Raw genomic sequence first — 26,127 nt, 5'->3', positions numbered from 1 at the left:
GGACATGCACAACAAAACAGGCCCTGAGCGCCCCCATCTGGCCGCAGAGGTACAGCGTATGACAGAATCAAAGGGTGTCAGCCTGAAATGGAGATTCAAGTCACTGTGACTTGGACTTGAGTCGACTCAGCTTCTGTTTTGATGACTTGTGACTAAAGACTTGAGACTTGAATAGACTTGAAATTGAAAAATTCAGGACTTGACTTGAGATTAGATGACTTAAATTACTTAAGTGTTGTTGATTTTGTATTTTCAGTTTTAATACAAATATAAGATTACTATATCACCCACTTTGAGCGCAGGCTGAAAATGACGTTACGTGATCAATACCCCATCAGTCATATCCTCTCCGCCTGCCACGTGTCTCATCCAACAGCCAGTCAGATGAGTGGGGCTTTCGTCCCACAGCCAATCAGAGGAGAAGAGGGTGAGCAAAACAGGAAAAGTGTCAGGAAGCTAAATTTCTCAGTTTTATGTTTGATTGATTGAACTAATGTGGCTAAAAATTCAACCTCCATTGAATGTTGCCTAAATCGCTGTTTGGTGGGAACTCTTCTCACTCCACACTGTAGATGAAAGCCCCTGTTATCCAAATTTACTGATACACATTCAAACCACTGTACATGAAAAATTCCATTGTTACAGATGCTCAAACCCTTTTCACCAATAAGACCTTCATTCTAAACTCCTGATACAAGTGGCGACAAACAACTCCCCAGATTTGATGGAGAAACACTGACTGCTCCAGTCTGATTGTGCGTCCTGTAATTATTGAGACTCACAGGCTTTCCAGTTACACTTTCATTTTAATATGCAGTGAAAATTAAATCAAGTACTGAAAAAGTAAACTTTGCAATGATGAATTACCTAAAGTTTGGTTGAGACTGAATAAGTAAACAAGGTTTTAAAGTTGTCGGCTAAAGTAAGTCGGACCTGTTCCCGGTGCATGTTGGACTCCGGCAGGGCTGCCCTTTGTCATCGGTTCTATTCATCATTTTTATGGACAAAATGTCTAGGTGCAGCCAGGGGCCAGAGGGGGTCAGGTTTGGTAGCCACAGGATTCTGTCTCTGCTTTTTGCAGATGATGTTGTCCTGTTGGCTTCATCGAACCCAGAGCTACAGCATGCACTGGGGCGGTTCGCAGCCAAGTGTGAAGCGACAGGGATGAGGATCAGCAACTACAAATGTGAGGCCATGGTTCTCGACCGGAAGAAGGTGGTTTGCCCTCTCCAGGTCGGTGGAGAGACCCTGGCCCAAGTGGAGGAGTTTAAGTACCTTCAGGTCTTGTTCAAAAGTGGGGGGAAGATTGAGCATGAGATTGACAGGCGGATCGGTGCAGCGGCTGCAGTGATGCAGTCATTGTATCGGTCCGTTGTGGTGAAGAAGGAGCTGAGCCGAAAGGCGAAGCTCTGGATTTACCGGTCAATCTACGTTCTCACCCTCATCTATGGTCATGAGCTTTGGGTCATGACCGAAAGGACAAGATCCAGATACAAGCGACTGAAATGAGTTTCCTCCATAGGGTGGCTGGGCGCTCCCTTAGAGACAGGGTGAGGAGCTCAGTCACCAGGGAGGAACTCGGAGTAGAGCCGCTACTCCTCCACATCGAGAGGGGCCAGCTGAGGTGGCTCGGGCATCTGTTTAGGATGCCTCCTGGACGCCTCCCTGGGGAGGAGTTCCGGGCATGTCCCACCAGGAGGAGACCCCGGGGAAAGCCCAGGACACAGTGGAGAGACTATGTCTCTCGGCTGGCCTGGGAACGCCTTGGGATCCTCCAGGAAGAGCTGGAGGAAGAGTCTGGGGACAGGAAGTCTGAGCATCCCTGCTGAGACTGCTGCCGCTGCGACCCAGTCCCGGATAAGTGGCAGAAAATGGATGGATGGGTTTTAAAGTTGAATTATACTGTTTGAGATTAACTAAATGGTTCAGAATTGGAGTAATTACAAGCTAAAACACAACTAATATTGCTTAAAAACAGATCAGGACATAAATATAGTGTCAAAACTTAGCAAAGTAAATAGATTTAATTTAAAATAGAATTAATATGCAAATAAACATTACATGAAAATCAAGTGAATTGACTTGACACCCCCCCCCCCCCGAAAAAAAAAAAAAAAAGGAATGCGACTTTGTTGAGATTTCAACGTTAGACTTGAGACTCACTTAAGACTCTCACATATGTAACTTGGTCTGAAGTCAGGCGTCAACCTGCGTGAAGTATGCTCACTCTCTGAGATAATTCCCTCATGGCGGTGTCTCGCGTCCCTCAGCTCCTCGGCGGCGTCCGAGTGGACCGTGGTGTTGGGTCGACTGCAGCAGAGCGGCTCTAACCCCTTCGAGGTGACGCTGAACGTCAAAAACATCACTCTGAGCAGCCTGAGTGGCTCCAACGTGGCGCTGCTGAGTCTGTCCAGTCCACCCACCCTGTCTGACTACATCCAGCCCATCTGTCTGGACGACGGACGCACCTTCCCCGTGGGAACCACCTGCTGGGCTGCCGGCTGGAGCTCAGGACGAGGAGGAGGTGAGTCTGAACGGTGACTCTGCTTCATGTCACCTGCTCTGAAGGAACATGTGATCCACATCAGTGGAAGCCATTCACCCCCCACATGACAGTGCCTTCTTCTTCTTCTTCTTCTTCAGATCAACAAGTTCTCCAGGAGATCCAGACCTCAGTGGCCAGCTGTGGGGAAACATCCACCTCGGACAACATCTGTACCTCCAGCTTCACTCTGGAGCAGGTAAACTCTTGTTATCATCTCTTGTTGTCTCACTGTGTGCCCACTGTGGCTCCCTGAGCAAGACCCTCGACCCCTGAGTGTTCCCCAGGGGCCACAGCAGCTCACTGCTCCTCGCATTTATACTTATACTTAACTATTCATGATGGGTTTTATCATCATGATACGTTTTTTTCATGTAGCAATTTTCAAAATAAAGTTACAAAGTGCTTGAAAATAATAAAAGCAAATTAAAAACAGTACTGACAAGGAACATAAGCTACGAAAAGCCCGGCAACTGAAGCTCAGTTTTAATTGAGAGATGTTTTTCCTCCAAGAGGGATCTATAAGGTACGCACAATTTTATTACCGTCATTATTGTTAAATATATAAGTGGGAAGCGTCTAGAACTCATTCAAATCCACTGTCTGCGAGCTGTCTGGTCCCAGTCCCACCATCATTGCTACTGTTTACCACCTTCGTAAACCAAATACTGACTTTTTGAATGACTTTGCTGCTTTTCTCCTCCATCTATCCTCTCTCTCACCAAACATAACACTCCTGGGGGATTTTAATACCCACATGGACAATACCAATCTACCTCTCTCAAAAGACTGCATTAGAGATTTTTGGATTTCTGCAGAATACCACGATTCCCACATGCTCCAAAGGTAACATTCTGGATTGAATCTGCTGCTCTGGTGTCGCCCCTCTGGACGGTACAGCTGATGAAGTCCCCATAACTGACCACTTTCTCCCCTCATTTTCAGTCAAACTCACTCCTTCCATCACTGAGACACCACATCTCATCTCATTCCATAATACCAAGAACATCAACCCAGTCAGTCTCACGTCAAGAATCACCTGTCTTCTTGACTTCCACAATCTGTCCATTTAATGAACTGGTTTTTCATTACAACACTGAATTCCATGATATTTTCAAATCTCTCCCTCCATTAAAAACCAAATCTGTTTCTTCCTCAATCTCTGCCCCTTGTTCACCTCTGATCTTCTGCTCATGAAAGTCAAACTTCAGCAAATTGAGAGGCTTTTCAGAAAAACTGGTTTTGCTCTTCACAAAGAAATGTACGCCATTGTCAACACCACTGCTACGCCAGTATAATCTCTGCAAATGAAGGAAACAAAAAGTCACTGTACATCCACTCCTTTCTCACTACTGGAACTGTTCCCACATCCTTCAAAACTGCTGCCATCATTCTAATTTTGAAAAAAATTTGAAGAACTGGCATCCAACCTCCAATCTACCCTTCATCTCTCAGCACTTATCAAAATTACCAACGACCACTTAAATGGCAGCTAGTTCTGGACTCCATGTGCTCATCCTCCTCGACCTGAGTGCAGCCTTTGATACCATCTGTCACACTGTCCTTCTCAATAGACTATCTTCCATTGGGACCACCCAGCCTCCATTAGACTCACTGAGCTCAAATCCTTTAAATCCATCCCTTCTCCTGTCACCACAGGTGTACACCAGGGCTCTGTTCTGGGGCCCCTCCTCTCCATCATTAACCTCCAGCTCTACTTCACCAGTAAACCCTCATCTGATCTCCTGCCCACCTCCCTCAATTAGTGAAATAAAAACCCTAAACTTGATGAAATTAAACAACAATAAAACCGAGGTTCTCTTCATTGACATTTCATCCAAAACCAACAGGTTTTCTGTCACCATCGACAACTCCTCTGTTCCACCCTCCCCCCATGTTAGGAGTCTGGGTGTCACTCTTGACAATAAGGCTGCCACAAATGATTATTTTGGTAGTTGATTAATCACCAATTATTTTTTCGATAAGTCGACTAATCACATCATATATAAATTAAAGTAAAACATAGATTATCGCAGCACCATGAAGCTGATCTTACATAACCATAATTAGATTTCAGCTTTAAGTGTTTAAGGTATATTCTAACTAAAAATAAAGACAATTCAGATGATAGTTCGTTAAACCTTTATTGAAATATGCAACAAACACTTGTTTAACTGTGTACCATAAAGTGTAAATACTTGAGTAAAATAAGGAAAAGGCACTTGCCTAAACAACACAAAAATTTTTTTCTTAATTTGTGTTTGGCATCAAGCATAGCAACAATGAGGTAGGCACCTGTAACTACGGAAATATTAAAGTTTTCTTCTAACTGACTCAAATAAAACAAAGTGCATTTTGTGTTCAGTGCTCAGCTGTATACACGTTTATTACACTCTGACTCTACATAATCCCAAACTACACAGGGCTCTGGTTCACAGCCAGGAAAGTCAGCATTTCTACATGTGTTGGAGACAGGCTTCTCTCTTTTGGGAGCAGATGTTCTGCTGTGGAGAAAATCCGCTCTGATGGGGTGAAGCTCTGAAACATAACGTTAGAAAACATCAGCGCGACGTCACTTCTTATTAAAACACATCACTGTTGGAACGTCACAGAAAACATGAAATGTGTGCTAAAGGCAGCTAATGAATCAAATCGTCACCACTAATGTTAACAGCTATGAGTAAACAGCAAGTTAGCCCTCCATGCTAATATTATTAGCTTACCGAGACGACGGTCAATCATCGTTGTCACGAGCCACCACGTCTTCCGTTTCGGGTGCTCATGCATCGAAGTTGTGCTGCCGTGGAAGGCAAGTTCTGTCCGGCAGATACTGCATTGCACTTTTCTCTGACGTTTTCTTGTCATGCTCCCACACTTTGGAGCTCCACTGCCGCCGGGAGGCCATGACACCAGTCGGGTGTCGTCGCAGCTGCAACGACTGCGCATGTGTGTCAAATACAGAAAGGCAGACGCGACAGTGGGAGGTACCGCGGCAGTTTCGAGACAAAAACAAAAGAAAAAAAAAACGACTCGTCAACTATTAAATTAGTCGTCGATTTTAATAGTCCACATAATTATGATTAATCGCCCAATCGTGGCAGCCCTACTTGACAACACTATCTTTTCAATCTTACATCAATAACATTACCCCGTCTGTCTGCTTCCATCTATGAAGCATCAATCATCTCCGCCCCTCCCTCATGCCCACACTGCTGCCATCCTTATGCCATAATTCACTCCTCTTCAGCCTCTCTCACAAATAGTTTGGAACTTGTCTGGAATTCAGCTGCCCATATAATCAAGAGGACCTCCTCCATCCACCACATCACTCCTGTCCTACAACAGCTCCACTTGATCAGCTCAGTATACAAGTCAAAATTCTCCTGTTACATTGAAGGCCATACACAGCCTGGCTCTAGCCTCGTAAACCAGCCCCGCCCACTCCTCATCCACATTTGGATTTGGAGTTGGGCTCAGTCTGGATAGGAGCCCACAGAAACTTCGTGCAGGGGTTGTTAGTTACTCCTTTGACTGACAGCGTACTTTAGCCAATCAGCGCTTCAAAACAAATACGTCATCAAAATATGTTAGCTTCTCTAAGGGTTAGCTTTAGCTCTTTAGCTCTAGCTTCCCTACACGCAAAGATATGTGAAAACGTCTTTTCCTGTTAGAAACTCACCAAGCTCAGACTCTCGCTCTTGCTTGATTGTTGTAATACTTGGTATTTTGGCTATAACTTTACTTATTGCAGCTTTCAGACGATGGTTAAAATTTATCTCCGTAATCTATGCTACGCACAGTGATAGCGTCACTTCCGGTTTAGCCACCGGAATTCGCCAAAAAATTTTGAAAACAAAAAGCGGCAACGCTGATTGGCTCGGTCGTTTGGGCGGGGCTGGTATACGAGGCTAGCCTGGCTCCTCCATGTCTGTCTGACCTGCTCCTCTGCCTTCTAATAAAATTTAAGACTGATTTTGCTTCTACTACTGTGCTACAATGTTCCTCTGTGTTCAGGGCGACTCCGGCGGTCCACTGATGTGTCAGCAGGACAACTCATGGTTTCAAGTCGCCGTGTTAACCACCGGCAACAACTCGACCAGCCGAGCCCGAGCCGACACAGTGATGGTCTTCAGCAAAGTGAGCCGCTTCCAGAACTTTCTGAGAGAGAACCTGGGCCCGCTCTTATCTCCGGCCTCCACAAACAGCAGCACCAGCACCTCTGTGAACACCACAGCCACCCCGTCTCAGACCACTGTCAGTGGAAGCGTCTCCAAACCCTCCACCTCCTTCATCGTCTTCCTCCACCTCCTGGTCCTCGCCACCAGTCTTCAGTTCTTCTCATAGAGACGTCCAGCCTGAGTTACATGATGTGACGAACACGTGATGTAGGCAAATCCAGTCAGAAACCAAACATAAGATCTCAGAAACAAAGCTGAAAACTGTCTAAAATTCACTAAGAAACTAGACTTGAACTGCTCAGATACCATCATTCAATGACCATTAAAAAAAATTAATTTTTTTTTTAAAAAATAGTCACCTACAAACAGCAACAACCAGTCACAGATGTCTGAATTCATCAAATACATCAAAAAACTAAAAGTGGTTGAGCCTGATTTGAAATTATTTTAATTATTTTCAATGAACTAAAATTTAATCAGCAACAATATTCCTAATATTGATCTGAAAGTCATCTGGAAAAAGTAGTCTGCAAAACGTGGAAACGGTCATCTCAACTCATCGAGGAACACCTAAAACAACTAAAAAAAATCTTCTGAATTAGTTTAAAACTCGTCTCAAAACATCAACAATTGAGTTAGAAAGCAGCTGGATCCAGTCAGAAACCAGTTTACTGCCAAGAAGTGAAAGAAAGTGTGCTATGATTTTTTTTTTTTTTTTTTTTTTTTTTACATATCTTGAGGTTAAAAAAAAGAAAAAAACTTTTCCTGGTACGTGTTGGACAGAAAAAATTAGAACTGCTGAATACTGAAACTGAAGAGGAGAACTGCTGGCAGGTTATTTCATCATTGTGAAAATAAACAGTATCAAGGCTGTCTTTGGTTCTTTGTGCTCTCTGACCTGTAACGGCATTTGTATTTGTCTCGTACCGTCACGGTACGAGGGTCGGTACACACAGTCACACACGAATACATGAGTGAGTTAAAAAAAAAAGAAGGCGATTCCTGACTCCAATCTAGGTGGCGGTAATGAGCCTAAAAGCTGCCAGCTACCGCCATTACCACAGAAGAAGACGACGAAGCAGGTACAAACAAAAACAAACGAAGAAGATATTACAAACGAAAGCAAACGATGACAGATGCAGCATGTGGAGTTGGAAGACAGCTCTGTATAAACCGGTCGTGTGGGTAAACTTTGGATTCCCGGTACAATACAGCAACGAGGGCAAAAGAGTGGAGGACCGGACAAAGACTGTCTGCCAGCGATGTTTCGCGGAAGTGGGGTACGTCGCTGGAAATACATCTAACATGCTGACACACATAAGGCGACATCATCGTACCAGTGCCCGTGCCCGTCACTGGTACGAGGAAAAAGACGTCTACGGTGCAACAGCTTATCCCCGGTGCATTCAACCAGACTCTGGGTAATAACACTGCCAGAGCCAAAAACATTACAGAGGCGATTGGGATATACATATCAACATCTATGCGCCAATATTCCGTAGTGGAGGAGCCCGGGTTGAAGTATTTATTAAAAGTGCTAGAGCCACGTTAGTGTCCCATTCCGTGCACACATCAGCCAGTCTGTGGTCCCTGCCATTTACAAGCGTGCACGAGCAGTGGTGGAGCAAGAGCTGTCTACCGCCCACGCCGTTGCACTGACAACTGATGGGTGGACCTCCCGTTCCACTGAAAGCTACCTCACCGTCACTGCGCACTTCATCACATCTGAGTGGGAAATTAAAAATATTCTTTTGTCAACTCGCCCAGTGTATGAACAACATACCAGCAGTCGCCTAGCTGAGGAGCTACAAGACGCAGTAACAGAGTGGAAACTGGAAAAGCCCAGAACCATTGCAGTAACCACAGACAATGCAAGAAACATTGTCAATGCTGTTATGGAAGCAGGACTGGGCCCACAAATTCCATGCTTTGCCCACACTTTAAACTTAGCATCACAGAAAGCTATGGCAGTCAACCAGGTATCTCGACTCCTGGGAAAAATCCGGAGAGCTGTTTCTTTTTTCCATCGGAGCACAGTGGCTGCACATATTTTGGAGGAGAGGCAGGAGATGATGCACTTGCCAAAACATCGTCTCATCAATGATGCTCCCACACGCTGGAACTCCAGCTATGAGATGGTTGAGAGATATCTTGAACAGCAAACAGCTGTTTACTCAGCACTAACAGAGAAGGCCCTCAAGAGCAAGGAGATAGTCAATCTGACTGATCAAGAGGTGAGTGTAGCAGAGTGTGGTTGAGATCATGAAGCCTCTGAAGACAATCACCACAATATTGAGCACTGAAACGACACCATCAGTTTCTATGATCTTACCACTGAAAACTATGATCTTGAAATATATGGAGCAAAATGACAAGGACTCTCCTACTGTCAGAGAAATCAAGCAGGCCATCAGAGAAAATCTGCAAAACCGATACTCTGACCCTGAGCTTCAGGACTTCCTTCACAAGTGCACTGGCTTGGATCCAAGGTTCAAGACACTTCCCCACCTGGAACCTGCCTGCCAACAGAAAATCTATGAGGATCTCATCACAGAAATCTTGAACAGAGCTGAACAGGTATGTATTAATTTAACACTAATGGTGATGTTTTCAAATGTTTATAATAGCTTCTCTCATGTCTTAATTTGAAATGTTGAACTCTGAAGTCAGTTATTACTTGTTTTTGTTGTTTTGTACTGCAGGGTGAGACCAGAGGGACTACAGAGGCCAGTCCATCAACTTCATCGCAGGCGACTTCATTTCCAGTGACAGCAGACTCTGAGGCAGCGCCTTCCCGTCCACCGAAGAAGTATTTTATTTATTAATTTTATTTATTTATTTATTTGATAGGGACAGTGCACATTAATAAACATCTGCATTGCCAAAACAAAACAGGCGTAAATATGCCGGATTATAGCCACAAGGCTAATTTACATCCGTAGTCCCTCGGCAGATATGAGAAAAAAGGAACACAATTAGTACAAAAGAGAACATGTTAAAAATAGAATCAGTGATTACAAGACTGGTTTGCTTTAAGCCACACTTTGAGCTGAGCTCTGAAAAGCGGAAAAGTGAAGCATTCCCTGACAGTGAGGGGGAGACTGTTCCAGATCTTACTGGCCTTCACAGACAGAGCATTTTGTCCAAAAGCAGTTCTTCTGAAAGGCACCTCACAGTCGCCCCTAGAGGTGGAACGCGTCCTTGCACCAGTCTTTATTTTAAAATAGTCCAACAGTGGAGGGGGTGCCAGTCCATGAAACACTTTATACACAAAACATGCTGCTTTGAAATGCTTAAAATTCTCTAAACTCAGGAAGTTGTGCTTTTGCAAAACATCACAGATATGGTGGGATCTCGGCTTTTTGTCAAAAACTTTTAATGAATTTTTGTAAAGAGATTCTATAGATTTTGAAGTACCCACACTCGTCAATGACCAGCCTGTGATACAGTATTCGATGTGTGACAAAATCATTGACTGTAAGAACATTTTTGCGGCTCCAAGCATTATATATTGACAAATCTGCCTAAAATTTCTTAGATTAAACTTCACTGTGTTTGATAGGTTCTTGACATGTTTTTTTTAAAACTGAGTGTTGAGTCAAGAATCACACCTAAGTACTTAAAATCAGGAACGGCATAAATTTTTGGTCCGCTGTTCAGAACACAGCAGGCTAACCATCCTGATTGGAGGCAGAAATCAAAGGATGAAGTGTATGCCTACATGGCAAAGAACTGCATTTCAATCGATTCCAGCCTATTTGCTTGGTGGAAGGCTCATGAGTCTCATTCTCCTAACTTAGCCTTGTTGGACAAACATTACCTGGCTGCACCTGCCACGTCAGTCGCCAGTGAGCGGGTTTTTTCGACGGCAGGGGATGTAGTTACTGCCAGCAGATCAGCCCTCACTTCAGATAATGTAGACACACTGATTTTCTTGAAAAAAAAAAAAAACTCAAAATTGAATGAGACTCTAGTACCTACTTAAGAGGTGCACAGCTGACTGTACACACTCAGTTAATCACAAATGTGATGCATTAATCTAAAAGGCAGAGATTTTATTTTTCTTATTTTATAGTGTATTTATTTTGTGTTTTCACACCAGGAGATGCTATTCAGTCCTGCTTTGCATTTTTTTTTTTTTTTTAGCTCAAGTAATTGAAACAACCATTGTTTATTTTGAAGTATTTTCAAGAGATTTTCCGTTTTGGTACTATTTGAAAAATGTTTGACTTGTTCTAGTATTGAAATATTGCTGCTAATGTAAGATGTTCACTGTGTTTACATTTAACTGTGCAATACAACGCTGACAAGCTTTCCTTTTAATAAAGTTACCAAAGTTGCCAGTTGCTACTTGACTACCTCAGTATAGCACTACTGTATGTTTTTTTTCTTTTCCTCTGTAGGAACAGAATTAACATTAAGAGAATCCTCCAAATACATTTCTTATATGTTTTATTGTATTTATGTTTTTACTTTTATAACAGGAGATGGTGTAAAGTCTTGCAGTCAGTTGTGGTCTGCTCAAAATAAACGAAAAAAGACAGTCTTGTACATGTGTGAGCTTCTGTTACTTTTCCCACACTGTACCGAAAACGTACCGAACCGTGACCGCCACACCGAGGTGTGCACCGAACCGTGACTTCTGTGTACCGTGACAATACATGTATTTGTATTGAACCGTTTCGGTACGGGCCGTTCGGTTCGGTACAGCACTGTGCACGGGTGAGTTCACGGGCCAAAGTTTGTTTGTTTTTTTTCCCCGGCTCACAGGCTGGATGGTGCGTGTGTCTACGTTCTGCGGCTAGCATGTGCAGCTACACCTGCAGCCATGATTGCTACTGCTAGCAGCTTCGTCCATGCTTCACATGTCCGCGTGGCGCATTGGTCCCTGGGACGTAATGTCATGAATTTCTGTCCACGGACGTCCGCGTGCAGGACAGATTTTGTGACCGCGTTGCACGTATGCGCACATCGCGCCAGTAAACGCATGCGCCAGAGCGCCACAGCAAACAAACAATGACAGACGCTGACTTTGAAAAGTGAGTCTGTGAAGCGAACAGGCTGCAGCTCTGTCTGAAGAAACTCAGAGAAAAGCTGGAGGACGGAAAGAGCAGACTCTGTCAGGAGGAGGAGAAGGTGTGTCACACAAGTGAAAGCAGTAACTATACCGCGGCTGTCGGGGGGGGGGGGGGGGGGGGGGGGGGGGCTCGGACGGAATATGTCTGCTTTAAGTGACGCTGAAGGCATAGCGCCCCCACGCTTCAATGGTGAGGACAAGTACTGCATGCAGGTCGGCATCTTTATTAAAGTGAAATAGTGATGCGCAAATCATCCATTAAAATTGGCCTAATTCTGCATATAATCCATGATTATGATCAAACAAAATCAATAATAATAAATTAAAGGAAATACATGGGGGAAACAGCATTTTTCCCATATTTAGGCCCCCCCCCCAAAAAAAAAAATTTCACAAATCATGTTTTCAGGGGGGCTCATGTCTCATCAAAGGGAGCTGACAGCCCCCTGGCTGCCCCATAGTTCACACCCTGAGTGAAAGTATCTAATCGCTCAGGCGCCGCCCCAAGATTCAGACACAGAAAAAAAAAGGCTAAATAAACTCTACTAAATGATAACATACTGACAATGTATGAGCTTAATTTCCTATAAATAACCTGTAATAAAGGAGCAGATAAACAGTCCAGAGAGCCGGAAAAGCTTCTCGAGGATGCGTGGATCAGTGCGCCTGCATGGAACGTACACAGCTGAGCACGAATGTAGCAGGAGAGAAGAGCGTTCGCATCGGTGATGTGCCGCAAAGCGGACACAGACACGCAGACATGGGAAGCATGGACAACAAGAAAATTTAGGTTTTGCATTTTGTTCCCTACTGTATCAAAACCGAACCGAACTGTGACCTCAGAACCGAGGTACGTATCGAACCCAGAGTTTTGTGTATCGTTACACCCCTAGTATTAAAGGCTGTATAGAGGATTTTCCACGGAGGGAGAAATCCAGTGACAGTTAGTCCTTTTTGAAATGCTGCGCATGCGTGACCCACACCCCCTCCTCCCCTGCTCTCTCCGGAGGACCGCCTCCTCCTTACGCAGAAAGTAGCAAGCAGCATGTAGCAACTTAGCATCATAGCGCTAACACATAGCTACCAACGTGTCCTTTTGAACAACACAAAACACAGCGAATATGAGTAAAATCCTGTACTTGCGCCAAATCCTGTCCCTGACCCGTCCCTGCTCTCGGTGGATCAGAGGAGGACGGGGAGGTTTGTGTGGAGCTGCAGGACTGGAGCAGACTCACGCTGGTCTGTCTGTGCGCTGCAGCCTGCAGACGTGAACAAACCCCCCCTCCTCCTCTCACTCTCCGGACTTTTTCATACAAGTCTTGTTTTAAGATTAAACATACATTTTCGCCAAATGGCAGCACGTTGTAGCTATGATTAAGAAAAATTGTCTCAAGTCTACATGTGAAAAGGTGTTGATTGCAGCAGCAGAGCTTAGCATGGGGGGAGTGGGGTGGAGCGCATGGGGGAGTGTTGTGCCGACAACAGGAGGGGGGGTACGTAAAGTGCGTAGGAGCATGACAGTTACGCTAAAAATGTAGAGAGGTTGATTGACACGTTAGAAAACCAATAGATAACGAGGCTACCTCGTTATTGATTGGCTAAAGTAATATTGATTTTACAACCTCCAGAGTTGATTAATTTTTATTTTATTTTTTTTGATCATGATAAAAACAAGGCTGCTGCAGCTTAGTAACGCCATTTTTTAGCTTTAATTCATTTTTGTTAATAATAAAGATCTTCTATACAACCTTTAAAACAGTGTTGAATTTCTAACTGAATGCAGTCCTGTATGTTCTTCTCCCATCTTCAGCAGACATTTTCTCAGCTCATTCTCCTGTCAGGGTACAAATTACTGTGGCGTCAGGAAGAAGGACTTCAAGTCATTTCAAGCTAAAGCTGCAGTCCCAGCTGCTCGTGCGTTGCTGAGACGGTCAATGTGCAACAAGTTGTTGTGTCCTGCAATACCACCTCCCTCCACTAGTCTCCACTCGCAGGATCACCCGCTGATGTTGATCCGCAGAACTCTACTTTAGCACTGTGCTGGACGTGGGTTTGCGGTACACTGCCCCCTGCAGTTTGGGAGCAGACACGAGGCGAGGAACAAAGCCACACACGTTCTCTCGTGCACGTTCACGCAAGAAGGAGAATCCTTAATCTTGAAAGCTGCACAAACCGCAGTAACGATAGCATGTTAGCCCAGACTGAGTGGCTATGAATCACTGCTTCTGCTTTCAAACAGCTCAAGCTCCGTTTCCACTCTTTCTGACACACGTGCTGTTTAATGCTGAAGCTTTCTGCTTTCAAATCACTGCTGTTGTTTCACTTTGAACAAGATCTGCAGCTGCAGCCTCATTTCTGTCTGCTGGCTTCTAAACAAATGGAACAATCCTCCACCACTCACATTCACGTCTTCATTCACACCTTTACTAACCTGTTCTGTGGAACTTGTTTGAAATCTTCCACTTCTTACTGAACCACAGTTTGTTCAGATTTCAGCAGCAGCAGTTAGTTGTTGCCTGATAAACTCTCTCAAAGCCTGAATTGAACTCATTATTGTTGCAGCAGGAGATGAAACATTTCCTCTGTGAGAAACGAGATTCAAACAGCCTCCAAAGCTTCTTCTTCTCTCACTGTTACCGGAGGATCACAGACAGCGTTCAGCTTCAGCCTGACTCCTAGTGGACACAGGGGGAACTGCAGGTTATCAGCCTCACCTCAAACAGTTCCTTTTCTGAATGGACTGTCCTGTTTGGTTTGCAACTCTCAATTTCATCAACATCATCATCATAAACATTTAATTAAATGCTTTGAATAAGATGCCTTCACCTTTTAATTTCTGATCAGATGCAAATTCTCCCGAGAGATGTCAGGAATCATTTGGGGAATCTTAACAAGCCGATCACTGTCAAAATTAGAACCTTATATAGAATGGAAATTTCATCCACAATACGATTCATTAAGAATTTCGCACATTCTATTTGTCTCTGACTTTCTCATTCAAATTAGTTTCCTCTTTGCAGACATCCAGTGGACGTCTGCAAAGACTAACCCTGGACTAACCCTAGATGAGGATCCAGCCTGCTGCTCTCACATCTGTCACTGTGACATGACGAGGAGGAAGAACTTCCTGTCCAAACAGAGAAACCTGGTGTTCACCATGAGAAACCACACACACTTTAGAAAGTTTAATTTGAGGATCACTGAGCACTTTTAGTTGAACATGATGCTTTTAGTGTCACTGCTGCTCCTCCATACACCCACTGGTAAGTCTACAATTCATCTACTCCTCTTCTATTCACTGACAGGTGGATTCACATCTCATCATTTATTCAATGATGCTTCAGTTTTGCAAAGCAAGATGACAGACATCATCTGTGAAGACCTCAAAACAAACACGAATGAAGAGCTCGGTTTGTCAGACATCAATGTATCTCTGTTCTATGAGTACCAAAACCTTTTATCAACAGACTGCTTCTTCTGGTCTCGACAATATCCAGAAAACCCTCCACAGTTTCTCATCTCTCCCTCAACATCAGGCTCAGTGTTTATTAATCCAGTTCCAGGACTGAAGAGCAACGCGGCAGAAAAACAAATCCATCTGCTCATCTCCTCTGCTGCAGTGTGTGAAGGTGTCCACCGGTCTCCACCTGAGAAGGTGGAGGTGTTTGTCCTCTCCTGACAGTGAGGCGTCATATTCGTCTTCCCTTTGAGAGCATGGGAGAGAGGAAACACACACACACAAACAATAAAGCCAAGTCATTGTGGTTCAAACTCTTACATCTTCTCTACATTTCAAAATTCAAACTTCCTCCTTTGGCTTTAAAATGTTTGACAACTTTACTGGGGCAACGCTGTCAAAAAAACCTGAACAAAAAAAAAACAGCGTGTGGGTACATGGCCGATACAAGGGCTTTAATATTTACTGAGGGGAAAAAACACATTTCATTTCACCATGTGGAGGAAAAGAATCAGATATTGAGAAAAGTGCCTCAGAAGATAAAATTTTGTTCTATGGTTTTATTAAATGTCAGGCGTTACATTTGCTGTCAGCTGGAGTTTATTGGAGGCATTCTGAGTGTGATTACGTTACTCAGAGGACAATGACTGTAAACTCCCGAGAGCAGCGTCTAAATACATTCTTACACAAACTATCAATCCAGATAACACATTTTTCTACCTTATAATAACAAACTGTTAACCAATCTCACCATTATCCTCCATCGTGACTCCAGCAGCGCCGTAGGTAGGGTAGCGCTGAGTCGAGTACAGTAGAGCAGGGAAGGTGGAAACACGCCATTAGGGTCACCAGTTAACCTGACATGCATGTTTTTGGATCGCAGGAAGAAGCCGGAGAACCCGGAGGGAATCAACACACACACACAGGGAGAACATGCAAACTCCTTTTCAAGCATTCATGTGTTTATTCTTATAGAATTTGGGAGAAATCACCATTTACTTCTCAGTTTTTGCAGAAAAAAAGAGATAGAATTTTGTATCACATCAAATCAATCAGGATCTGGTATCTTCAAAGTGATGTCTGAGACTAAAGCTCCTCTCCTCTGATTGGCTATGCAGTCTGTCGATCTCTGTTAAGCTCCGCCTCTTCCTCCACTGACTGAGTGTCCAGGCGTTTTATCTCCAGGTGTTTTATCTCCAGGTGTTTCTCTCCAGGTGTCTGTCTCCAGGTGTTTTGTCCCCAGCAGTGTTGGGAATAACGGCGTTAGTAACGGCGTTATTTTTTTCAGTAACGAATAATCTAATTAGTTACTTTTCCCATCGTTGCAACGCCGTTACCGTTACTAAGAATATGAAGTGGCGCGTTACAACAACTAGATTGAATGAAGCGCGAGTGTCCGCTTCTGCCGCACACATCAGCTGCAGGAGAGAGCAGGGAGGAGGGGGGAGAGGGGAATGGGGGGGGGGGGGGGGGTGATGAAGACGCGATGATGATTGGCTGGTGGGCGGGCATGCCCTGCTCACGTGTCTCACTCGCTGCGCGCTCTGACCGGTAAACACAACAAGACGGAGACAATGGCGTGAAGCTGGATCCCAGGACACAGAAAGGAAGCGTTCTGAAACTGAAGTCTCACTGGAAGACTTTATTCACGTCTGCCACATGCTAGCATGACACCTGCTGCTGCTGCTAACCCGACCCCGAGCCCAAACGCAGCAGGAGGGAGAGGAGCCGCTCAGTTAAAACAAGCAACCAGCAGGCGGCCAGAGCCGAGCTGAACACTGACTGCAGGTCCACTGGCACACAGTAACTAATGTACAGTTACAGAGATTTGCACTACTTAATGGCCAGAAGTTTACATTTGTGTTTTCTTAACAGGCTGCAATTTAGTTCAAATAAATACCAAATGTTCTAAAATACTGTATGAAGTGTTTTTATTCTTCAATCAGTTGATATGAACATCTTTGATGTTATAGATGTTATAGAATGTGGTAATGTGTAGAACATGAACAATAACGTCAGTTACTTTGCTGAGTAATTACTTTTTCAATGAGGTAACTGAGTTACTAACTCAATTACTTTTTGGGAGAAGTAATTTTGTAATTCTAACTAATTACTTTTTTAAAGTGACTTGCCCAACACTGGCCCCCAGGTGTTTTGTCTCCAGGTGTTTCTCTCCAGGTGTCTGTCTCCAGGTGTTTTGTCTCCAAATGTTGTGTCTCCAGGTGTTTTTCTCTCCAGGTGTTTCTCTCCAGGTGTCTGTCTCCAGGTGTCTGTCTCCAGGTGTTTGTCTCCAGGTGTTTCTCTCCAGGTGTCTGTCTCCAGGTGTTTGTCTCCAGGTGTTTTGTCTCCAGGTGTCTGTCTCCAGGTGTCTGTCTCCAGGTGTTTGTCTCCAGGTTTTTGTCTCCAGGTGTTTTGTCTCCAGGTGTCTGTCTCCAGGTGTTTCTCTCCAGGTGTCTGTCTCCAGGTGTTTTGTCTCCAGATGTTGTGTCTCCAGGTGTTTTGTCTCCAGGTGTCTGTCTCCAGGTGTTTTGTCTCTAGATGTTGTGTCTCCAGGTGTCTGTCTCCAGGTGTCTGTCTCCAGGTGTTTGTCTCCAGGTGTTTCTCTCCAGGTGTCTGTCTCCAGGTGTTTGTCTCCAGGTGTTTTGTCTCCAGGTGTCTGTCTCCAGGTGTCTGTCTCCAGGTGTTTGTCTCCGGATGTTTTGTCTCCAGGTGTTTTGTCTCCAGGTGTTTCTCTCCAGGTGTCTGTCTCCAGGTGTTTGTCTCCAGGTGTTTGTCTCCAGGTGTTTTGTCTCCGGATGTTTTGTCTCCAGGTGTTTTGTCTCCAGGTGTTTCTCTCCAGGTGTCTGTCTCCAGGTGTTTTGTCTCCAGATGTTTCTCTCCAGGTGTCTGTCTCCAGGTGTTTGTCTCCAGGTGTTTGTCTCCAGTTGTTTTGTCTCCGGATGTTTTGTCTCCAGGTGTTTCTCTCCAGGTTTTTCTCTCCAGATGTTGTGTCTCCAGGTGTCTGTCTCCAGGTGTTTCTCTCCATGTGTTGTGTCTCCAGGTGTTTCTCTCCAGGTTTTTCTCTCCAGATGTTGTGTCTCCAGGTGTTTTGTCTCCAGGTGTCTGTCTCCAGGTGTCTGTCTCCAGGTGTTTTGTCTCCAGATGTTTCTCTCCAGGTGTTTTGTCTCCGGATGTTTTGTCTCCAGGTGTCTGTCTCCAGGTGTTTGTCTCCAGATGTTTTGTCTCCAGGTGTTTTGTCTCCAGGTGTTTCTCTCCAGGTGTTTCTCTCCAGGTGTCTGTCTCCAGGTGTTTTGTCTCCAGATGTTGTTTCTCCAGGTGTCTTTCTCCAGGTGTTTGTCTCCAGGTGTTTGTCTCCAGGTGTTTTGTCTCCAGATGTTGTTTCTCCAGGTGTCTTTCTCCAGGTGTTTGTCTCCAGGTGTTTGTCTCCAGGTGTTTTGTCTCCAGGTGTTTCTCTCAAGGTGTTTCTGGTTTGGAGTTGAAGGAACCAGAATCTGAGACTCTAAGTGAAGAACTTCATATTGATCGAGGAGAACAAATCTTTTTTTTTTTCAACACATTTACTGTAACAACACTAGAAAAGAATGAGCCTGTAAGTTTTTTAATCTGTGACTTGTAGAATGGGATTTGTTCACCTGGATGAAGGATTTCTGATTGTGTCAGTTGAAGAGAAAATTATCTTCAAGTACACAACTCTCCACACACAGCAACAGATTTTGCTTTTACAGGAGCTCAAACCTTTTCCACCAGAAATCCTTCCTTATTGTTGCTCCATTTGTAATCATTGGTAGAATTTTGATGAGGCTGGAGTTCAGCTCATCTGATCTGTCCTGTAGATTAAGTTTTTTAATCCTGTTCAGTCCTGCTCTGGCTTTGGTCTCATAGAGCTGTGAGTGTTTAGTTTTAAGGAAAGTGCCTCGATAATCCAGTGTATCTGGAAAACAAACGGTTCTCTTTTCGGCCCAACTCTGGATAAATGACAACCAGCAGCATTAAGTCTGTTCTTCCACCAGGGGGCGCAACATGGCCGAGGATTCTGGGTAAAGAGCTTCTCCACTCACACAGCCCATGTTCATGGTGTTCAGACAGAGAAGAAGCTGCAGCCCTGCCGTCTCATCAGATGTTCTCAGGAAATTAAACCGTGGAGAATCGGGTTCAGCAGCGAAGGCTTGGATCCAGCTTAGTGCAAACACTCCAGACACTCCAGACACCGCAGTCTGCCGGTTTCTGATGGCGGATTCTGTTCCTGCAGGTTCTTCGGTCTTCATCTGTTGATAAAAGATGTTTGCCGACCCTGATTTAGAAGAAATGTTTTTTCTGAGCTCTACCTGCTTGACTTCCTGAGAAAAGGTTATACAAATATTACTGCATGTGTGTGTGTTCCTGAGCTGAAATCTCCCATTTCATCAAGTGGTCAGTGTGGTTAAGTGATGACAGACTTCCGTCAGCGTTTCGAGCTGCTGCTAGTCGGTGCGACTCGTCTTGTTGTCAGTTTTTAACATCCAGCGGCAACAAGAGACGTGAAAGAGAGTCTGTCAGCAGTTATCAGAGAAACCAGCTGGTCCGAAACACCAGCTCCTCCTGTCAGCAGGTGCATTCTGGTGACTGCAGCCTACAATTCTACAATTCTACAATTTCATTTAGCAGACGCATTTGTCCAAATTAAGCGACGTACAACACAAGCAAGAATTCAGAAGGAAAAACTTTTAGTAAGTGCAAAAACTGCTTCAAGTGCAATTGGTCGAAGGTGTTCAAGTTGCAGAAGAAGTGCTTTTTTTCATTCTACTTAGTGCTAAGTAAGTGCTGGGTTTTGGACCACCTGACCTATTTGACCCCTAAGGTGGAGTCGGATTAAGTGCCTCGGTGTTCTCTGAACAATTGAGTCTTCAACTGTCTCTCAAAAGTAGGGATGCAGCAGAACGCACAGAGTTTGGCAGTGTGTTCCACCATTTGAGAACAACAGAGGAGAAGAGTCTGGCTGGAGGTTTAGAGCCGTGCTGGGCTGGAAGCTCCAGGCGTCGCTCACATGCAGAGCGAAGTGGGAGTGAAGGAGAGTAGACCTGGATCAGGGAATCCAGGTAGGCTGGAGCCGTTCCTGTAAATGTTTTGTAAGCCAGGAGGAGAGTTCTGAATGGAGTCTGCTCTGGGTCCGTCCAGACCTGGACCCCAGATCCATCCAGACCTGGACCGCAGATCCGTCCCATGACAAACTCATTCATTGAGACATCAGCTATGAGCTGTGGTGATGGTGGACCACAATGCACCACAGCAGCTTCTTTATATCGCGGATGGCCCAACTCTGAACTCTGAACTCTGGATTCTCAACTCTAAACTCTGGACTCCAATCTCTGAGTACTAAACTCTGGACTCTGAACTCGGAACTCTAAATTCTAAACTCTAGACTCTAAACTCTGGAGTCTGAACTTTGAACTCTAAACTCTGGACTCTAATCTCTGAATTCTAACCTCTAAACTCTGGATTAAGGATGGACGGATACATCGGCCAGTCGATATGTCAGGCCGATATTTGACTTTAATCAGCATTGGCCAATGCGCGCGCGGATTTATTTTTCACTGGCTTGATCTACAGACAGGCATCCACGGGCAGCTCTAAAAGTATACGTATATACTTCAGTTGTTTTAATGATGTCTAAATATTTGTTTTATTTTATTTTATCGGCATTATTTGAATAATAAATAGCACCAAACACCTTTTGTTCCTTTTAAAGGGATAGTTCAGGATTTTTGACATGTATCTCTATGGCATCCCCATCAGCAGTGTTGTTCATTCACACAGACTTACCCCTGACAGTGTCCAGTGAGCGGAGATCCTGTCCGGTTTTGGTCCAGACAAAAGTAGTCCAGCAACTTTGCTGGGGCCACCAAAATAAAGCGTTTTTCTTCTCGAACCAATATGTGTTCGAAAGAGTGATATATTTGCATCACAAAACCGTTGTTCACGAAAAAGTCAGACCTCGTGAACGCTTGGCACTACTTTCTCTCCCTTCATATCACTCCGCGCTGCCTCCAGCTGGAGCTAACTTTACTAGTGGTAAACAAAGTGAAACCAGCGCGGCTGCCAGCTGGAGGCAACTGCTAACGGGGATGCCATACAAATTCATGTCAAAAATTCTGAACTATTTAAAGTATGCTGTGTAAAGTTTAATAAAGCTGTAATCATTATTTTACTGTTTAATAAATATTTCTTATTTTAAGCTTGAGACCTGTAATATTTGTTTTTATTGGGTCATTTTTTTAATGTAAATTGAGGGAGCAAAAGCATTATCGGCTGCAAATATCAGCTCTAGAAAATCAGCAGTCCATAATCGGCCATCGGCTAAGAGTGATGGAAAAAAATTGGTATCGGCATCAGCCCTAAAAAATCCATATTGGTCTATCCCTACTCTGGACTCTAAACTCTAAACTCTAAACTCTGCACTTTGAACTCTTCTGTTCCTCTGTGTGCAGTAAAACATCACGTGAACGGAAACCGGACAGTTCCTCCTTTTCCAGATGGAAAAGACCGTCATGTTTGGTAGCACACACACACACACACACACACACACACACACACACACACACACACGCGCAGTCTTGTATTTCTATCCTTGTGGGGACCGTCCATTGACTCCCATTCATGTCTAGCCCCTAACCCTGACCCTTACCCTAACCCTAACCCACACCACAATAAAGCCTAACCCTAAAGAAATGTTTTTGCACTTTTACTTTTTTCAGTAACAACAACATGGTCAAGAAAACACTGTTTCTCCTACTTAGGACCGGAAAAAGGTCCCCACAAGGCACGTCGTTTCACGTTTTGCTATCCTTGTGGGGACATTTGGCCCCAACAAGGATAGAAATACGAGAACGCACACACACACACACACACACACACACACACACACACACACACACACACACACACACACACACACGTTCTCTCTGCTGAGGGACGACTGCGTGATTCTGATCTGCCTCTGATGTTCTGATGGTTCTGGGCTTGGTTCTCTAGGTATTCACCACTCTGCTAATGCTCTGCTCTCATCTCCCACTGTTAACACACCTGTGTGTGTGTGTGTGTGTGTGTGAGTGGGTTCCAGAATCTTCCGGTGTTCCTCAGCTGCTCTCAGACGGAGGGTTCGGTCCGATCACCACTCAGATCTGTTCCGGTCAGACGTTCTACTACGCTGAGGATCACCACCAGCAGTACCTCAGCAAAGACCCTGAAGGTTACTGCGGCCTGGGAGGGACAGGAGTGTCCTGCCCATCCAACGGAAGAAGATGGGCTGAGCAGCCGATCAGAGGAAAGAGAGACGTGCAGAAGGAAGACTTCAACTTCTTCAAGAACATAAAAAAACAAAAAACACAAAACATAAATTTTAGATTTTTGATGCTTTTAAAGTGTATAACATTAATTAAAAGAAAATAAGAATGAGCATTCCGACTGGGTTGATAAGAACACACACACACACACACACACACACACACACACACACACACACAGTGTTGATTCTAGCAGTTTGGCTTGTGAACTTTGACCTCTGGATTCTGAATGTCAAAGAATCTGGGACTGAAGATAAACAGTGTGTGTGTGTGTGTGTGTGTGTGTGTGTGTGTGTGTGTGTGTATTTGTGTGTGTGTGTGTGTGTGTGTGTGTGTGTGTGTGTGTGTGTGTGTGTGTGTGTGTGTGTGTGTGTGTGTGTGTGTGTGTGTGATCTAAAAACTGAAGCTCAGCAGTTGAGTCAATATTTGGACTGAGAGACGATGAAGAGCCACGGTGAGAAAAACAGGAAGAGGGGTGTGTGTGTGTGTATGTTTAGTTAGTCTTAAATATGTGGACAAATGGTCACAAATATTTGAAAATAAGGACAAATGTGCACAGATTGAGAGAGAACACAGAACCAGACTTAGAGGAGAACCATGTAGAACCAGATTCAGAGGAAGAGAAACCTGCAGAACCAGACTCAGAGGAGAACTCTGTAGAACCCTGCAGAGAGTAAGTTTTCTCAGATGTTCTCCTGATGCGACCAGCAGAACATTGTTAGCTCCTGACCCTTCACATTTACTTCCTGCTTTACAGAAAATGTTTTTTCGTGTGTTCTATGGTTGCGTCTTCTCTCCCGCCGCTCGATGACTTGGTGTGTTCTGCGGTTCTGTTCCGTCTTCTCTCTTCACTTGTTGTTTCTCAGGGTTCCGTCTCGTCCTTCCAGTCAGACGGTTCCTGAGGTTCTAATCTTCACGAGCGTCCGCCCAGTGAGCTGATAACAGACACGCTCGCTGCATCCGGCAGCGTTTCACACCGCGGTGTCCAGCGTGAGGCCCGAGGACCAAACCCGGCCGGGGAGAGGCTCTGATGAGGACAGCATTCAGAACATCCACTCAAAACATTTATGACACGATGCTGACGTTTCCCTGATGATAGCCTTCACGCCAGCTAGCCACCCGGTAGCTAGCTAGCTAGCATTAGCTGTGCTGTCAGAGTTCAGGAGAACATACAGTATGAAACCGTTTATTAGAACATTTTTCACCAAAAATTCAAACTGGCTTCTTGCTCATGTTGCTAGGCTAGTGTTAGCATGGCTATGCTAGCTTACTGTGAGTGTTTTTTTTTGGGCAGCTGTTCATTCTGTCAAGCATGTTAGCATGTTAGCTGTGAGAACGCTAGCGTGGCGTGGTCGGCATGTTTCCGCTGAGGAGATGGACTGCAGATAGTTTGACGGTTCTGCAGCGGTGGAACGAGATACGATCTGTGTCGGCGCTGAGGTGAAGGATGTGTGGCGGCATCATTTCCTGGAGTTATCAGATGTTGGCGTGGGCAGCGTGGGCAGCGGTGGCGGCGGTGCCCATCATCTCGCAGGCTCCCAGAGAAAGTCAATTCTCCACGATGGGCAGCGAGGCCGTCCTGAGGCCAGACGAGGAGACGGTGGCGGCAGCGGTGGTGGTGGTGCTGGCGGCGCTCAGCCTCCGCCGCAGGAAGGTGGGGCAGAAGGTGGACAGGTAGGCGTCCTTGAAGCCGGAGTTGCAGAAGCAGTAGACCAGGGGGTCCAGCAGGCAGTCGGTGTAGGACAGCACCATCAGGCTGTCGTACACCTGCACTGCCACATCCTCCGCCGCCTGGTCGCCGCTCACCCGCACGGCGAGCAGCGCCGCGCGCGCCACCGCACATGGCAGGAAACACACGGAGAACACCGCCGCCACTGCCATCACGGCGCATGTGGCCCGCCGCAGCTTGGTCCTCTCGCCCACCGTCTTCCGCCGAAGCCGCGACACGATGCGCGCCGTGACGTAGACCAGGACCACGAAGGGAACCACAATCTGGACGAAGAACACCACCTGCAAAAAGAACCACAGGCTCAGGCTGATGGCAGCCAGCTGGAGCATTAGCATTAGCATTAGCATCAGCACTGGCCAAAGCTGGTGCCTTTAGATGAGAGCTAGGGAGCACTTCATGTGTAAAAACCTGATCTTAGTCCTGGATCTGTGAAGGTTCAGCAGGTTCTCCATGAGGTCTCAGGAGGTCTAAGGTTCTTCCTGAAGTCTCAGGAGATTTACTGTTCTTCCTGAGGTCTCAGGAGGTTTTGAGGTTCTACCTGAGGTCTCAGGAGGTCTAAGGTTCTTCCTGAGGACTCGGGAAGTTTAAGGTTCTTCCTGAGGTCTCAGGAAATTTTTGAGGTTCTTCCTGAGGTCTCAGGAGGTCTAAGGTTCTCCCTGAGGTGACGTGGTGTTCCCCGGGCGGCGGTACCTCTCTGAAGGTGTCGGTGACGTCATGGTAAAACGTCTCCTTCACCCGGCCGTGGCTGTTGCAGCACTCGAACGTGGTGACCATGGTGGGGACGGTGAGCGGCAGCAGCAGCAGCCAGATGAAGACGGAGACCCACGGCGTCCTCCTCAGAAACCGGACCGGGTTCTGACGGCCTGGGTGGACCACGCCGAAGTAGCGGTCCAGTGACAGCGCGATGAGGAAGGCGATGCTGGCGCCGCGGTTGAGGAAGAGCATGAAGAGCAGCGAGCGGCAGACAGCCGGGTTGTCGCTGCGCCGAACGGCGTGCCGGTAGTGGAAGATCTTGACGGGCAGGCAGGCCACCAGCAGGAAGTCCGCCACCACAATATTGAACAGGAACACGCTGCGGTTCTTCCAGAACCGGAACCTGGAGGTGGGGGAGCAGATGGGGGTCATTCCAGACACTCTTGTGGTGAAAGGTACGGAACGGGACAGAACCCGGAGACAGAACCCAGAGACGGAACCCAGAAACGGAACGAGGTCCGCAGATCCTCGTTTCCACGGCAACAGCAGGGCAACTGAAAACCACACTGTTCTGCTGTTGGTTCTGGTGAAACCTCGGACAACCGGACACTGAAAATGTTAACAACAGCAGAACACGGAGAACCATACACTCTAATCATGAACAATGGAGAACACGGAGAACAGTCCACTCTAAAAATTAACAAGAGAGAACACGGAGAACAGTCCACTCTAATCGGTAATGCTGGAGAACAGGGAGAACATCCGCAGCAGGTGCAGCCTCACCTGAAGATGAAGACGTAGAGGACAGACAGGTTGAGCGGCAGACCCAGGCTGAACTCCAGGACCATGACCCAGGACAGGGTGAGGTAGGTGGAGTTGCTGGGGGTCTGGCAGTGGTCTGGACCGGGGTCAGAGCTCTGGTTGAGCGCCATCACCCTGCTCACCCTGCTCGCTCTGCTCACTGAGCTCACAGGAAGCGGAGGCCAGCTGCAGGGCTTTTATACGGCTGAGGGGGCGTGACTTTACTGAAGAGGGGGCGTGGCCTACACTCTTCCTTCCTCTTTCCGTCACAGTAGGTTTTTAACCACTTTTTTGTTTTTATTTTTCTGAAGAATTTTCTCACTTCAAGTGG

The 26,127-nt window shown here is 45.7% G+C and overlaps 1 protein-coding gene and 1 long non-coding RNA gene across 2 annotated transcripts; one reads left to right on the top strand and one right to left on the bottom strand.

Annotated features, from left to right (window-relative positions):
* The first annotated feature begins 15,212 nt into the window (after positions 1–15,212).
* Positions 15,213–22,506, top strand: LOC115387493 (uncharacterized). Its single transcript, XR_003931378.1, has 3 exons — positions 15,213–15,224; positions 16,070–16,079; positions 22,371–22,506. It is a non-coding gene; the product is annotated as an uncharacterized LOC115387493 (long non-coding RNA).
* A 1,615-nt stretch (positions 22,507–24,121) lies between these two features.
* LOC115386909 (12-(S)-hydroxy-5,8,10,14-eicosatetraenoic acid receptor-like) lies at positions 24,122–25,927 on the bottom strand. The gene is made up of 3 exons (XM_030089370.1): positions 25,779–25,927; positions 24,993–25,398; positions 24,122–24,583 (listed from the first exon to the last, which is right to left on the bottom strand). Exons 1-3 carry the CDS (start codon positions 25,925–25,927, stop codon positions 24,122–24,124), a joined length of 1,017 nt encoding a protein of 338 aa, XP_029945230.1.
* Between the last annotated feature and the right edge of the window lie 200 nt (positions 25,928–26,127).

Source organism: Salarias fasciatus, chromosome 4, assembly GCF_902148845.1.
Source record: "Salarias fasciatus chromosome 4, fSalaFa1.1, whole genome shotgun sequence".
In the NCBI taxonomy this organism is placed as follows: Eukaryota; Metazoa; Chordata; class Actinopteri; order Blenniiformes; family Blenniidae; genus Salarias; species Salarias fasciatus.
This window is presented reverse-complemented; position numbering and strand designations above follow the sequence as displayed.

Coding starts and splice junctions, on each gene's coding strand:
- LOC115386909 (XM_030089370.1), bottom strand. CDS start 25,927: ATGGCGCTCAACCAGAGCTCTGACCCCGGTCCAGACCACTGCCAGACC. Junction 25,399..25,778: donor CTCTACGTCTTCATCTTCAG/GTGAGGCTGCAC, acceptor CCCCACCTCCAG/GTTCCGGTTCTGGAAGAACC. Junction 24,584..24,992: donor TCACCGACACCTTCAGAGAG/GTACCGCCGCCC, acceptor TTCTTTTTGCAG/GTGGTGTTCTTCGTCCAGAT.